Raw genomic sequence first — 16,828 nt, forward strand, 5'->3', positions numbered from 1 at the left:
GTGCATTAAATTCAACAGGATTATGTGCAAATCACCGCGGAGTGAGTAGCCTGCATGAACAGACGCGTTCTTCTTGTGGCCATAGCAACATAGCCAGAAGAAAACTCACACTGGAAGTTCATAAAATGTAGATCTACCGAGCTTGTAATTGCCTAGGCTATGTGTGTATTCCCGAGGGACATTATCAAAAGTTCGAATGTGAGATGTTATAGCGGCACTATCACAACTTAACGCGGTAAGCCAAAGTGTAAAATGCCAATAAGGAAACTTCCAGTTGTTCACAGCTTGGCAGTGATTTCCCAAACACACCAAGAGGAGCTGAAAGCACGACTCATCAGGAGGACAGTCTCTGGAGCTACACACAAAAGCCTTCATGCAACCAAGTTAGTGACTTTCAGTGACTTTCAGCAACTTCATGGATGGTCTTTGCCAGAATTTATAATAACTAAAAGAACTGGCATAGGTCCTATTACAAATAGACCATGCTCCAGAACTCACCTGAAGAGCCTTAAGGAGCCATAGCCTACCACTTTTATGACAAGACACTATGGCATCTGAATGTGGTTCTGTTGATGACCTTTAGTTACTGTATGGAGGACAGGCCAATTATGAGTTCTGTCCAGCATTGGTGGTAGGTAGGCCTAGTGTAGGTCTATAGGCTACAGAAAAAATCAGCACATTTTAATCATATTGCAATATTGCTGATAACAGTGATCATTTTGGTTTCTATAATCATGATATCACAGTTTCATACTGATCCACCAGCCACAGTGGCAGGTGGACAAAATATTTAATTTCCATTCCTAATGGCTAGTAGCTAGTTAATTTGATTAACATCGGCACGTGTCATTTTTAGAAACCCATTTGAAGTAACAGAAGAGTTTATTGAACATTTCAACCATGCCCAAGCTGGTGAGGAACAAGAGCGGTACATTGAACTCGCCAATCAACTTCTCAGTGGCATCAAGGTAAGATAGATGGATAGTCCGTCATCGCAGGCCTTATATGCATGTGTAGTGTCTTGGTTAGGATAAATGTGCTTAGATGTGCTTATGGAAAAGAATGAGGGACTTTCATTTTTAGACACACTTTTAGATGACAATAGGCTATTTAAGCATGAAACCTTATGGATAGTAGATGCCTCTCTCATAGACTATACCTCTCAGCAGAGAGAGGATTGGTCCAAGGCACACCTGAGTCATGATTTCTCTGAATGCCCAGTAGGGGGAGGCATACATCTTTCTCTACTTATATCCTGGCTGCACCATTGACCTCAAGCAAACTCTTGACTCTTTAACAGCGTCGAGCCGGACTAAAGTCCATGGGAGAAGGGAACCATGTTGAACTTCCTCTTGCCTGGAGAGAGCTGCTCCTGCTGAGCTTGTGTAATGGACAAATACAAAATGGTGGGTAGATGGCCTGAAGTTGATCACAGACACAGACACAGTAAACTGACAAGAGATTGTGGGAACCATTAGGTGACCACCTGTGTTGACACCTCAAACTAAACACAATCTTCTTGGCATCGTTAATCGTCACATAATTTTGATCACAAATGTAATCGCTGGTGATAGTATAATGGTATTTTTTTTATTCTCTGTGTGTAGCTGCATTGGATGCCCTTTTGGTGTCTCTGGATCAGGCACCACTGCAGACCGATCAGATAACTGTTCTGTTCTACCTGGGAGAGTCAGTGCTGTACTCTGTGTGGTCCGATGCGTCATCCAAACCTAATCTGTACACATGTGAAATGAAGTTGCTCAAGGTTTTCCTCCCATGCCTAGTGTCTAGTTTTAGTTCATCTTCATAACATTTGTCCATATACTGTTTGATACTTTGTTTACTGTATGTAATCTATGCACAACCTTTTTATGTTAAATCTTAGCAAAGATTTAATTCAAACATAGTAGCCAGGATATACTGGATGAGTGTATTATGTCTTGGGCATATTTTCATCTCTTTATGAGCATTTTTACCACCTTCTTTTTAACAGCTTGGATATTTGGTGTTTCTGAGACTATTTCTCTTCTATATGTCAGAAGACTTGATTGGGTATGAAAGGAGTAGAGCTCATCTTCACAGTTTTCTAAACGGTAGGCCTATTACAAATTCATCAGCCAGTTTCTCTCAAACTCTGGCAGACAAATGTGTCAAACATACTATAACATGAATTGTGTAATGATATTAACCAATTTCCTCAACCAGATTGTACTTTTTTCACATAGTTTGGACAATTATTTTCAAGGATAAAATTGATCTGGTTGCAATTTTTATTTTCTTCCTTCAGCTCTGTCACATTGTGAGACATGCTATCATCAGTTTCCGGACATTTCATTTGCTGTGCACTTCATGCTACGTGTCGGACAGATAATATGTGGAAGTGAAAACAGCGGTCAGGATTCAGAGCAGGTATCCTGATTCAGGAGGTTCATTTAAGGTTCTCTGCAATGCAGTATACCGGTAACTTTGGGAACATTCCTAACGTCTCTGAAACATCTGTAACACGCACAGTGTGAAGCAATGAATACAAACAACAAGCTTTCAAAATGAGTTATTGGAACATTCTGCTTCATTAACCAGCTAACACCATCAATGAAATCTATTCTGGATGATTTGTTGTGCACTGTACAATACTACAGAACAAATGTTAGAATGATTTTTATTTAAATTGTATAGAATTGCATGCTTACTGATGTTCACTAATCAAACACGATCTGACAGAGGACTAGCCAGATATTTGGTGTGGTGAAAGACACTTTAAGCCGTAGTGCAAAGTAATAATTTGTAAGTCATAACAGCATTTATTTCAGAAGTGGATCCCTCTTCTGACAGCAGGTCAGTGCAACAGCAGTTGAGGAGTATGAGGTGAGCCACGTCTTGTGGGATTGTCTGCTTTGCTGGTACTCAGAGCAGCACAGCATCCCCCAACTGCCCAAAGTGGTGGAGCATCTCTTCCTGCACAGAGACCAGATGCTGCAAGACAACTGGTGAGTCGAGACTAGAATGCATGACTAGAAAGAATAATATTATTTGTTATCCGTACCAATATTTGCAGAGGTGGACATTTGGACCAACTTTACTTTACTAATTTTACTTGAAGAATGAAATTGACCAAACAAACTGCCTGTGCAATAGTCTATTGCCATTAGCACAACAAAATATATTGAAGGCCTCAGATTCCTTAAACCAAACCTTCTACCTTATATTGTATTGACAGTCATCAAGATAGTCAGTATGTCATGACACACATGAGATTGGGTCAATAGTCTTTGATGGTGCCTCCAAGAAGTGCTTAAATCTAAACCTAGTCTAAAGTACATGCATTTTATAGAAAGTCATTCCTGTCCACTCCTATAACAATTTACAACAACTCCCCTTCATATGACGAATAGGAGAATTGTATGTGTGATATATGTTAATATTATTAATGCTATAACAGCGTCTACTGCATCTATCTATGTGGATGAGAAATTGCACAGAGCACTGAATCTAAAGATCTAAGGATCTTTCTTTCTCAGTAAAATGATTAATACCTCTTACCTGCATGGGTGAACTGGTCTGTGAGCTTTATGGCATCCAGGATTACTTAATAATATGATGTTTTAGTACAGATTCCACCTGTTCTAGTGTAGAATTGTGTGTAACTCATTGATTATTAGAGAGTGAGCAGAAACCACATGTGCCTCAATTGGGGTGATTCTTATGAGGACATCTGTTGTTTGTTTGTTTGTTTGTTTGTTTGTTTGTTTGTCATTGAAATGTCATCAGTTTTGCATACGCTGCGTATTAAAACTAAACTCTGTGTGACTGACTCTTGTCTCAGGGTGGACAGTAGCTTGGGACTCCTGGTGCTCGGCGAGGCCGCTAAGACCAGCATGCAGTGCCTGCGGGCCCTGATGGGCCTTCAGAGGCGGCGTGGGCAGGAGGGAGGCGAGGAGAGAGCGGAGGAGGTGAGGATGCTAATGCAGGTGCCCGTGCCTTCCCTCGCGGCTCTGTGTGACCAGCTGGTCCTCTCGCGGCTGACATCAGGGGGCTGCCGGAGCCTTTTGCTGAGTCAGCTGCGAGTGGCGTTTTCCAAGAAATTGCACAAGCGAAAACATGAGCCCAGACGAGTGCTGCCTGCTGTTTGTTTGTTTGTGTGTGTGTGTCTGTGTGTGTGTGTGTGTGTGTGTGTGTGTGTGTGTGTGTGTGTGTGTGTGTTTGTGTGTGTGTATGTGTTTGTTTGTTTGTTTGTTTACACATGCTGGTTTGTTTATCCTCACGTGGGTTGACACCGGGGCAATGTGTTCTGAGTTTACAGGGTGGGATGCCACCGAGGGGTGCCTGGCCTTGGCAGTTGGAGCACGTGTACTGTAGTGCGTTGGCCGATGTTTGCCTGCAGAGCAAGAGCGCGGAGATCCAGAAAGTGGCACTGGTGGGACGAGCCAGCCAGCCTGGGCACAGAGACGCCAGAGGACTGCTGTCTCTCCTCAAGCTATGTGAGTGCATTAACTAGACAAGACTGGACAACAACAGGCAGACCCTATCCTCCCACCATAGCCTCAAACATGTTTTGTAACCTTCCTACAAACACATTGCATCAACATAAAGTTGCTGATCGATCGGGTTCCATGAATTAACCAAACTTTGCCTGTTCTTTCTCAGTACAGTAACAGTTACAACTAAAAACACAACAATTGGGCAAATCTGCTGTCTATGAATGTGTACCGTGTTCACACCAAGGAAGAGAAATGAGGAGAGTTAACTCATCTCACCTACCCTTCAAAGTAGTGATGATTCTCTGTCTGAAAGTTTTTGCGGAGTCCTTGAAACCCACCTGTGAAATAACATTATTGCCCGTTGGAGTCCTCTTATTACCTTATGTTTTACCTCAGCAGAGCTGCCCTCCTCGCGCCTCCCTTTCCCCTGGGCAGGTCTACAAATCATCTGCCATGCTCCAGCTTTATTTACATTCATCAGCACCAATGACATTGGCCCCATATCAAGGCATTTTAAATGGATCTCACCTTGTCCTCCACTCTCCTGGGCACTGGACTCGCTGATGAGTTAGATTAGAGAGAGAGAGAGAGAAAGAGAGAGAGAGAGAGAGAGACAGAGAAAGAGAGAGAGAGAGAGAGGTATTACTCACCACTCTTTTTTTCTCTGGAGTGAAGCAACCTGATGCAACGGAGACCGCCTCTCACCTCATCAGGCGCTCAGGAATCAATAAAGGAGACTGGAGGGGAGAGGGGGGAGTGTGTGTGTGTGTGTGTGTGTGTGTGTGTGTGTGTGTGTGTGTGTGTGTGTGTGTGTGTGTGTGTGTGTGTGTGTGTGTGTGTGTGTGTGTGTGTGTGTGTGTGTGTGTGTGTGTGTGTGTGTGTGTTTGCAAGGGGTTTGCCAGTTTTTCACGAAGGCAGCGCTGTGAAATGTCTGTGTTTCTCTGAAGACAGACAGGCAGACAGATAGATAGATAGCTAGATACTATCATCATTGATCCCGGAATTCTTTCTCTGCATTTTACCCATCCGTGATTAGTGAACACACCCACTCACAGACACAAAGACACACACACACACAGAGAGTGAGTGAACACACTCCAAACACAGAGTAGTGGGCAGCCACTGCTGCAGTGCCCAGGGAGCAGTTGGGGTTGGGGTGCCTTTCTCAAGGACACCTCTAGCTGTTGATGTGGACATGGGAGTGTGATTTTCAACCACACTTTTCTTACCAGTCAGGGATCAAACCGGTCACCCCGCGGTCACAAGTCCCTAACCAGTAGTAGGCCATGGCTGCCCCCTCTGTAGAGACACACTATATAGTGGCCGTTTCTCAATACATAGAGCGTTAAGAGCGGTCTCCTGTTCTACAGAGGGCTGCCAGAGACTCTTCTCCTGGAATGGAGTGGTGCACTCCTGCACAGTTGAGTCATAACTCTGCCCTGATACATCTGCGGTCTGCGGCAACTTATCATGCCCCTCTGGCAGGTCTAGACCGCAGGCAGGGCCAGGTGCACTTTCTCTTTTTCTCGCTCTTTGTGTACAAGTTATATTCTCCCTGGAATGTTCTATCTGTCCATTTCTTTTTGTCTAGATATATGTATCCATTCATCCTCCTTACATACAGACACACACACACTCATACACACATGCCTTTATGACTGGATCTCCACATATGCTGTACACACTCACAGAGTATGACCAATGTGTGTGTGTGTGTGTGTGTGTGTGTGTGTGTGTATACACGTGTGTGTGTGTGTGTTTTGTGTCTGTAGCAGAGCAGGAGGGCGACTGGCGGTTGCGCTACAGCGCGGCGCAGGCCGTGGCCAGAGTGTGCCGGGGAGCTGAGCTCCAGGGGGGTCTGAGGAACGCCGCCTGGCTGGCCCTCCAGGAACAGCTGAGCCGCGAGCAGGACCAGCGCGTTCACACCGCCATGACACTCGCGGAGGTACAGGAGAGCCTTACAGAGCTTATATGGAAGACCTTAAAGAGTTTATATGGGAGACCTTATAGAGTTTATATGGGAGACCTTACAGAGTTTATATGGAAGACCTTATAGGTTGTATAAGACCTTATAAAGTTTATATGGAAGACCTTATAGGTTGTATATAGAAGACCTTATAGAGTTTATATGGAAGACCTTACTGTATAGAGTTCATATGGAAGACCTTATAGGTTTTTTTTAACAAGCACCTTGTTAGTGATTCATTATTTATGCTACTCGTACAGACCACAGCTCTTCACTCTTGTGACTGTAAACTCAAAAGCCAACTGGAATGTCCTGTAGTTCTCCAAACACCATCTGCTGAAAAGGCAGTCTATGCCAAGAAAATCAGGGTTTCAATCAACACAACACTTTCTGACCTCAAAGCAGGTCAGATTGTGAATTACTTGAGCAGAGAAGTGAAATGGCCTTCTATTGAGTTAACAATCAGCTTAATCAAGCCAAAGAATTACTTACAATCTTTAAAAAAAAAAAAAAAATCTTCTGTAATACTGTACATTGTTGCATGTATTGATTTACTGAAAAGGCATATGAAAAACACAGCATCGTATTTATGAGGCAAAGTCCATGTGATAAACCTGATTGTACATCAAGTGTAACAAGAATAATTTTCACATTTTCAGATATTCACCATTACTAATATAAAGCAAAAATTCTCACTGAGCTCCAAAGAGGAGATGAAGACCTCATCATCTTCTGTTTAACCTGTAGTTATGCCTGTAAAAAAAAAAAACAGCTTTCAGGCAGGGATCAACCTGTTCTGATGAGGCCGGAGTGTACAGAGGATGGCCATGGCAATCGGTGAAGAAAGGGGTGAAATGTTCTACTCCGTAAGAAGTAGGGCGGCTAATCACAGTTCTGAGCCAGGAAACAAAGGGCCACGCATCACCCAGATGATTGCTCCTGCGGGCAGACAAAGGCCTCTGGGAAGGCATCGGCTGAGGGAGCAGCAGAGCACGGGCCAGATGTGGGCCAGGTCTGGCCCAGGTGTGGGGGACCAGTTAGGTCTGGATGTGGTTCGGAGTCGGCAGATATCCAGTTAATGGAGGCAGGGCTGATATCTCTTCCACATGGGGTTGTGAAGAGAAGCCCTGCATGTTAAACCAGCTGATTAGCTTATTCTAATTAGTACAACTCTTCAACCAGGTAGAATAGCTAATTGATGAGATTATCTGTGTTGAGTGCACCAGTAGAACCAATACATGATTGGACTTTTACGTTCTGAAGCTTTTCCATCTTTGTCGCGCGCTCACCAACCATTCCTTTACAGAACGGGAAAGAAATGAAAAAGGAAAAAAAAAAGAAAAAAAAACCACTGAAGACAAGACGAGAACACAAAAATGTGATTAACTTCTCAAGGTGAATCAGTAGCGATGGGGACTCTGTCTTTCTCTCTCCTTCTAACTTGCTTTTTCTTTGTCAGGCCTTGAAATAGATCACCGTCTACTCCATGGCAACGTGGACTTGGCCTTCATTCCATCTTAATCGAGGAAGTCAAATGAAGTGTCCTCCGCTACCGCACGTGCTTATTTTAAAGTTCCCTTTCTTGTCTGTGCGGGACAGGTGAATCGCTTCTTCAAAGTTGAAGCCACCTGCTGTTTTGTGCTTTCAGACTCTCTCTATCCTTGACCTCTTGCCTTCGTAGAGATGTCTTGTTTGCCGTACTGCTGAAAAAGCTCTTTAAAGACTAACTTGTTGTAAAAAACATGAGGTAACTATATAGAGGCGTGTGGAGGCAAAGTCGTGGGTACTTCAGTGAGAGACAAGCTTGCCTTTCTCTCTATCTCATTAGTTACTCCAGGCAGGCTAGATTAAAGCACATATTACAAACCAATGAACAATTGTTTTACCTCTGAAAGGCTTCATTTATCTTATGTCGGAATGCTTGCAAGCAGTACAAAATTAATTAAAATATTTATAAGTATGCAAGCATACCACTCATACATTCCTTTTGGATAAATAATCGTCTTTGCTTTAAGTCAGACTTCAGCAACATTGTTTCCAGTAACAGGAGATGCATTTTTTTATATTGTGCAATAAAAATTGCAAACAGAATGGCTTATATAAGTTAAAGGGAATGTAGGCCTATGGAAAGAGATGCAGAAGCATAACACTTGTATATGCATGTATGTGCATGTGTTTTTTATTTTACATCCCATAGTAGGAAGAATCCTATGGGTCGAATAACTGTTAAAGGACTTGTAATGTAAGTCATGAAATCCCCAATAGAACGACTGGCTAAGAAATGCACCATCTGTACAGTTTACTGTACCTCTTAAAGTGTTGGATAGATTGTACATGAAGTCATGAATAAATGGCAGTTGGAAATTGGAATGATATACAATCCAATGAATGTGGAATAAAGGGTCTCTATAAACATGGTATGAAATGCAATGCAAATCTGAAATTGGAATAATTACAATTGGGTCTTTTTTATTAAAAAAGAATACAAAACGCAGCGAAATGTGACTTAATGTGACAGACATTGCCCTTGTTCCAGGCCTGGGTCGTTGCTGTAGAAACTCCCGTGCGACCTGATCGAGCGCGGAGTCCACCCATCTCCCCTGCTGTCCTGCCATGTGAGCACCTCATTTCCTACCGGCTAGCTCACTTCCTGTCCCATCTCTACCTCCCTGCGACTCCACACGAGCCCTTCGTCCACTCCCAGCTCTACAGTGTGCCTGAGAAGCGCATCCCCTCAAGGTCAAAATCTAAAGGCGAGCGGCCCTCATCTGAAAGGAGCCGTGTCCAGACCCCTGTGCCAGTTATTCCAAAGGTCGAAAGTGGACGTCAGACACAAAGGTGGTAAAATTTCACCCCTCTATTATGTTAAGAAGCATTTTTTTGTACTTCTCTTATACTGGAATGCAGTGCTGTAAATAACAACAAAACTCAGAGATTGCGCACAAAATAAGTGTCTTGAAAGGCGCTTCATAAATAAAATGTATTATTATTATTATTATTATTATTATTAATAATAATAATAATAATAATAATAATAATAATAATAATAATAATAATAATAATACTAAAATCTCACTGAAATATTTGTTTCCATGTCATAATTGTGCTACCTCATCTGGTCCCTCTGTTACGTGTGATTAAGCCTTAGTGTTATTCTTCCAACCTCTCATTTGATATGTTCCAGATCAAGTCAGAAACAAGCTTGTGTGGACTTTGTGAGCCGTACAGACACAGATCTGATGAAAGTCATTGAGGTTCAGGTGAGGACTGCATTAGCTTGAGTGATCTCAATTGTTAAAGATTGGATAAAAATTGATAAAACCAAATGTCCGCCAAATGTTAAAGGTAGATGTGATTAAAATGTACAGCTTGGACTTCCACTGAAGATGATGAGTTCAACACAGACATGGTTGTGAGAGCCTCCTGGTCGCTGTCACACAAAAAAATCCCTCAGATTTGCTCTTTTCCTGCAGTGATGCTGTGTGTCTACACCACCAAATTGTGATACTTGGCAATACTTTTGAGCCTGCAGTTTGTGCAGGTAAGGGAGGGAGTGAGGGAGCTGGTATACACTTCTCCCTGAAGATGCCCCTGCAGGGCTCTCCAGCTCATAGCTCATAATATGCTTGGAGTCCCCTGTAAAGCATCGCTGCACACGGTAGTAGTAGATGTGTCTGGATTTTCAAAGACATCTTAACAGAGTCTGGACTTTCAGTGGCTCTCTGAATTTAAAGCATTTAGGTCTCGGTAGCTAATAGAAGTGAATGAAACATCCCAAAGCGCCATTGTCACTCATTACTTGCGCAAGAGCTCATTTTTGAGAACTGCTGTAAGCTATAAAGAAGTGATACGTTTCATTATTCTCTCGCAGTGGCAAAAAGAATTGCGAAACAAAATAGCAGAGGACGAGGAGATTGAAAAGGAAGAAGTGGCCAATCGCCAGAAAGAGGAGTTGGAGAGGTTTGAAGACATCATGAGGAGGCGAAAAGAGATACTGAAAAAGGACACAAAACCATATGAACTCCAGGCCACCTCCTGTGCAGAGATAGAGGACTGAAACTGCAGTTGATTGAATTCGGTGTTTTTAATTTTAGTTGTATTTAGTATCCTGTTTGCCTCAGTGATTACTCTGATTGAGATTTCCCACCTTGCCCTTATTACATTACGGACTGATTACTGATTGTGGAGAGGATATTGGTTTGCTAATCACAACTCATTCTTCAACAATGATGACTGTTACGGTCTAAAAAAAAGCATAAAATTCAATTTATCCAATACAAGAGTTTGACTTTTTCTTTTTCGGGGGCCAATAAACAACTACACCCTTGACCATATCAGAGGACTTAAAAGATGAGAGGGAAAAAAATGCCTGTGATCATGTGGTTTCTCAGTCGGATAAAAGACTCTTCGCAGATATCTCTGGTTACAGTGTCTGTGGATAAAACAAATCATATATTGTTCGAAACTAACTAGGACCACAGCTTCAGAGGTGTTTTTTCCTCGTTTAATCTCTTCGATCATTAACTTGGTTGACAGGTCAAAATAAAGAACCTTTATTTTTGATGACAGATGAATCTACGGTGATACAACAAGCGATTCCTTTCATCGACCCATGCCTGTTAGTGCCCTTTCATGCAACAGGATCTGCCGATTGAGATTTTGCAAGAGCGCTGGGCTTCATCCCATAGATCAACAGCAGTCTTTGGTTCAAAGGACAGAGATCATAGACAGGCTCTGGGTGTTTCCTTTCGAATTTATTCTTCCATTATATTACATTTAAACAGAATTTTCCGAAGATGAAATTTGACTCAACAGCCGACAAGGTAGAAAAGACACCCACTCACAGACAGACCCAAAGACACACACACACACACAAAGACACACACACACACACGCACACACACACACACACACACGCACACACACACACACACACACACATACGCGAGTGCATACATACAAACACATTCCAAAAATCAATCAAAACCTTTTCATTTTTATTATTGCTGGCCAAGGTAAAAATGAAGACTGATCAATGCAACATCAAATGTAATAATTTCTTACTTTCTTACTTGGCCAGCCTTTCTCTAGTGGAAATAAGAATAGGGCACAAAATGAAGGAATACGGAATGGTATGCACCAGACATTCCAAACACGACTTGGCCAGAACCAGCTCACATACATCAAATGATGTTCACCCATGCACGCACACACAGAACAAAAAAATCGCTGTGGAACAAAAGCAGCTCCCACATTTAGCTGAAATAATTAAAAACTAAGAAACAAGCACACAAATGACCACATAAAAAGGTGAATACACATCACAGCATCAACTGGTCCAGCAATTTGTCATCTTCCAAAAAAAAGAAATGTGATGAACTGCACTGGAACGCGCACCACATGATGGAGCAGCTTCTCACTGGTCCTCTTGACGTGCAATCCAGTTCCTCTTTTTGGTCACTCCATGAACTACTGTCCCATCTTCAGTGCTTGACTAAAACAAAATCAAGCAATCGAGCATTCTGCTGAAATGTAACGTGCGGCAAGACCCTTGTTATAATGAGCTTGTTGCCAGTATAAGGATCGGTGGATGAGGACTCAGATAAATTGCAGGTCAAATGGTAGACTTGCATAGTTGATATTGCCCACACATTCTCTGCATATAATAATGTATGCATGTCTGAGTTCACTGGCCAGGAGTCTGGGAGGAATTTATGACTGCTTGGCTGGTGTCAAGGGACATCATCACTTAAATCTGGCTCAAGGGACACTATGATGAATTGCCATTGGGGAACATGATTTGACGTGGATGTTGGCATGATGATTCAGTGAATTTCTAAAGGAATTTTCTACTGGACAGTTACACTGGTGTGAACTGTCAGCTGGTAAGTAGTGACAGTACAATCTTCTTTTTTTTGTTATGTGCTTAAATGCCAGACAACACTCTTGATGTGTTTTTTTTCAGTAAATATGTGCTAAATGTCTAGCAGAAATGGCAGCATGGTGATGGTTGATATGTTGGCCATGCTGTTTGCATGACCAGTTTCCAAACAGGCCAAGAGTAGCTTCAGAGACAACTCAGCTGACATTTGGGTCACAATAATAGACCCATAATCATTACAGACTCATTAGATAAGATTCTGCAACCACTTACAACTGCACTCATATCAAATGTCATGTCAAAGAACGTAAAAATATCCATCATGGCCTTAGGGCGAACATAACACACTCAACACCCCATATGAAAGTGTAAAATAAGGCACATTTCCTTGGATAACAACTTTGGATTTTTTTTTTTTAGAGTCCTGTTCAAAATCTTTTGTGATTCTCACAAAAATCAATCCTCTTTTCAAGAAGCACTATACAGTCACTTTGAGGGTGGCACCTCTTTGCTAGCTTAGACTTCAGTTTCATCATTTAGGCAAAAGTTTTGTGTAAATTTAAGACATATCCAACTTTGTTGTGGTTACATTAAATCAATACCTTGTCGAAAACAAGGGGGAAACAAACAAACAAACAAACAAACAAACAAGAAATCACATTTGGAAAGGAAAAAATAAAATACATTCACCAACACAAAACAATTACCCACCCATAGTCATTCCTTCTTTGCACACATACACACACACACCCAACATCCATCGTGCTTCGCACAGGCACCTGAGAGAAGGAGCTTGGGATTCTCAGCGGCCATTTTCATATTGCACTTTTCCTGACGCGTGGACACCACAAGGACAAGTCCATGTGAGATTCTTGCCACGCCCGTCTTTCTGCGCTCAAAGGCAATGGCGTGGTGTTTTTGTGAGCCCCCTCTCGTTTCTTTTTTTGTTTAACTTCAAAATCTTTTGTCCCTTGTGGGCCTCCATAGCCCACAGGTCAGTCCTTTAACCATCCTCACACATGAGCTTGAGGGTCTCTGGCACCAAGGTGCACACGGCTGATCGTATTAAAATATAGTTACATCTCTAGAAGGGTCAGAGCTGACCAAACGCCTGCAGGTCCTTGGGGCTTACGAGGGACTGACATGATCTGGGGGCTTTGACAGCTCTGGTTGGCTAGCAGCGGGATGTCAAGCCAGGGTTCCTGGGGAGAAATTAGGCAACGGGACAGCAGCACGGAGGCTGCAGGGTCAGTCGGACAGAGGAAGGGAGGAAGGGCTAAGGGCTGAGGGCTAAGGGCTAAGGGGGGTGGGGTGGGGGGGGTGGGGGGCTGGTGGTCAGGGGAGGTCCGAGAGGCTCAGCTGAGCTGTAGCCGGTGTGTGCTGATCTCCATGGGCTTGATTGTGATTTGGTGCGAGCTCTGGTCACTCTCGGCGCTGTGCAACAGGGACAGAGACGCCGGCGTCAGCCGCTTTACCGTCAGCTCAGCGAACAGCTTGTCCACAGCGATCTGGACACAAAAAAAACAAAAAAGCAAATGTTATATTTACTGATAGTCTGGAAGGAGAGGTGCAAAGTCGAGATGCAGGCAACTACATGTTGCCTGCGATCTGAAGAAGGCCATAGGCCGAAACGTTACCGCTTTATTAAAAAAAACTAACTTAGAACTCGAGTGTGTGGCATCTCTCTCTCTCTCCATAATATTTAGTGATAACTCATAATAACTCATACAGCATGTCTCAACAGGAAATGCCCTTCTGCCTGGTGCACTCTCTCTCTTTCTCACCCTTGGTTTATTATTACCTCCGCCAAGGTGGTTATGTTTTCATCGGGGTTTGTTGGTTGGTTGGTTTGTTTGTTTGTTTGTTTGTTTGTCTGTCTGTTCACAAGATAACTCAAAAAGTTATGTATGGATTTCGATTAAATTTTCAGGGAAGGTCTGAAATGACCCAAGGAAGAAACTAATAAATTACATTTTGGGAGTGATTCATATCACTGTCTGGATGCAGGAGGCGGTTATGTGTTCGCTTGGTGGAGGTTTGTGCTCTCTAAGTGCTTTTCTAGTTAGTTACATTCTTTTTTATCCTTTCTCTCTCTCTCTCTCTCTCTCTGTCTATGTGTAGGTGTCCATCCATCCATCCATTTTCCATGCATACAGAAAAACACTCTCACTCACAGGTGTATGTCTTTCTGATGGTTACTTCTTGGTTGTGATGGTTTTCCATATGTAATAGCACATATCAGCACACACACATGCAACCTGGAGGTGAGCTATGTGTGTGTGTGCGTGTGTGTGCATGTAACCGGTTTAAACCGGCCGCATGCCTCTGCTCTGAAAAGCCACTTATACACACACGCTGCACGTAATTGGCTGGTGGAGTCTGTTTTCCTTTTTGCTTAAAGAACTATCAAGAGTGTTACACAATTCCCTCCGCATGGACGCACATTTCCACATCCAACGTGGCTCCATACCAAGATACCTCATCAAAGTACAAATGTATTTCACAACCCGCAGCCCACAGGACATCTACCGGTATACAGCTCATCCACCATTCATAGATTCATAGATTCATAGAGCTTTATGGAAATAGGCCCAGCATGAGGGGACTAGTGATATGTGGTGCAGGGGAGAGGGGGGGGCGGCTCCCCCAGTGTCTCGGTGGTGGGAGGCCAGAGTGGAGGCGTTGGGCGACGGGCGGCCTCATCGCTGAGAAGGGGCCCCCCTCCCAGAGGCCCCAGCGTGTGTTTATTCTGGGCTCCGAGTCACGGCGGTCGGTGTCATCAAAACAGCCGGAGAGATGGGATATGAGGAGGGAGGCATCTTGGGAATTTTGTGTCTAACCCCCTTGACCCGCCCCTCCTACTCCAAATGCAAACACACACACACCACTCTCTCTATCCCTTCTGGATTCTCTCTTTCTCACACACAAAGATACACACAGACAAACATACGCACACACACACACACACACACACACACACACACACACACACACACACACACACACACACACACACACACACACACACACACACACACACACACACACACACACACACACACACACACACACACACACACACACACACACACACACACACACACACACACACACACACACACACACACACACACACAGCTAAAGGATCAAACCAAAGTCCTTGCCTGCCTTTCATGTGGTTGTGATGTTTTGGGGTAAAGTATACCTCTGAGAGAGCTGAGAGAGGGGAGCGTGTGAGAGCTCCATCGAACGCCTGCCTCCCTGCCTCCCTGGCTGCCCTGCTCCCAGTAAGAGACTGAGGGAGTGTGTGTGTGTGTGTGTGTGTGTGTGTGTGTGTGTGTGTAAGGGAGTGTGTGAGAGGCCCTCACAGCTCCTCCACTCTACTCTCCCTCTACTTCAGATGTAATTAGGGCGAAGGTGATGGAAATGGAAACACAATTACTTCCTTGACTCTGTGTGTGTGTGTGTGTGTGTGTGTGTGTGTGTGTCCTTTGGTAAGCATGTGTGTGTGTGTTGGTTTGGTGTGTGTATGTATCTGTCCTTTTGTAAGTGTGTGTGTCTGTGTGTGTGTCTGTACTTGTGCAATTGTATGTGAGTGTGTGTGTGTGTCTGTCCCTTGGTAAGTGTGCATGCGTATGTGTGTGTGTGCGCATATCTGTCCTTTGGTAAGTGTGTGTGCGTGTGCGTGTGTCTATGTCTGTACGTGTGAAATTGTATGTGAATGTGTGTGTGTCTGTCCTTTGGTACGTGTGTGTGTGTGTGTGTTGGTTTGGTGTGTGTGTGTTTGTGTGTTTTGGTTTGGTGTATGTGTGTGTGTTCTCTAACCTTGCCACTTGTGGTGGAACACAGAAGGCCAGTGTTCCTGCTGGAGAAGGCGCAGTCAAAGCCTTTTCTGTGCAGAATTAAAGCAGCCTCCTCCGACGGACCTCCACCCTCATCCTGCACGCGCATCAGAGAGAGAGAGAGAGAGAGAGAGAGAGAGAGAGAGAGAGAGAGTTGGTGAGAGATGCTAAAAATGTGAAGCTTCCCTTCCCTTCATATAAAACACCCCACTGTTCCCTCCCTGTCAGCCACAACACTGGGCCAATTATGGAGAGGTCCCACACACACACACAGACACACACACACACACACACACACACACACAGACACACACCACACACACACACACCCCTCCCCCTCTTTGGGTGTCTCTGCTCAGCTGCTTCAGAGTTCTCATCTCCCCCTCTCTGCCGTGAGGTTACTTCAGGTCAGCCAGGATGTGGGATGCATAGCATGCTGGTGATGTTCCTATCCACCTACAGCAGATGCACACTAACGGCAATCATCAAAGTAGCCGCAAACGCCACGTCTTGAATGGAGTGATGATGAACTCCGCTGCTGAACCTTGACATGTTTACTCAGTCGATTGACCTTTTTTTCCCCTCATCTTATGTGAGATGGTTTTGAGTAATTATAGATTGATTTATAGATAGATTCTTTGAGCAGTAACAGATATGTGGC

At 43.7% G+C, this 16,828-nt stretch overlaps 2 protein-coding genes across 3 annotated transcripts in view; one reads left to right on the forward strand and one right to left on the reverse strand.

Moving 5' to 3' along the window:
- Positions 1-34: 34 nt before the first annotated feature.
- tmem232 (transmembrane protein 232) lies at positions 35-10,713 on the forward strand. The gene is made up of 13 exons (XM_062554439.1): positions 35-383; positions 857-968; positions 1,301-1,406; positions 1,608-1,765; positions 1,994-2,093; positions 2,288-2,409; positions 2,833-2,987; positions 3,824-3,950; positions 4,301-4,478; positions 6,251-6,423; positions 8,981-9,282; positions 9,629-9,704; positions 10,316-10,713. Exons 1-13 carry the CDS (start codon positions 253-255, stop codon positions 10,499-10,501), a joined length of 1,926 nt encoding a protein of 641 aa, XP_062410423.1. The 5' UTR covers positions 35-252; the 3' UTR covers positions 10,502-10,713.
- Positions 10,714-11,177: 464 nt separating this feature from the next.
- man2a1 (mannosidase, alpha, class 2A, member 1) overlaps positions 11,178-16,828 on the reverse strand; it is a 55,216-nt gene continuing 49,565 nt past the window's right edge. For both annotated transcript variants that reach the window (XM_062554431.1, XM_062554430.1), the window contains exons 21-22: positions 16,151-16,264; positions 11,178-13,833 (exon numbers count right to left, since the gene is read on the reverse strand). In XM_062554431.1, the coding sequence (XP_062410415.1) occupies positions 13,681-13,833; positions 16,151-16,264 (267 nt within the window). In that variant the 3' untranslated portion in view covers positions 11,178-13,680. The remainder of the gene's footprint in view (positions 13,834-16,150; positions 16,265-16,828) is intronic.

The sequence above is a fragment of the Sardina pilchardus genome, chromosome 14, assembly GCF_963854185.1.
Source record: "Sardina pilchardus chromosome 14, fSarPil1.1, whole genome shotgun sequence".
NCBI classification, from domain to species: domain Eukaryota; kingdom Metazoa; phylum Chordata; class Actinopteri; order Clupeiformes; family Clupeidae; genus Sardina; species Sardina pilchardus.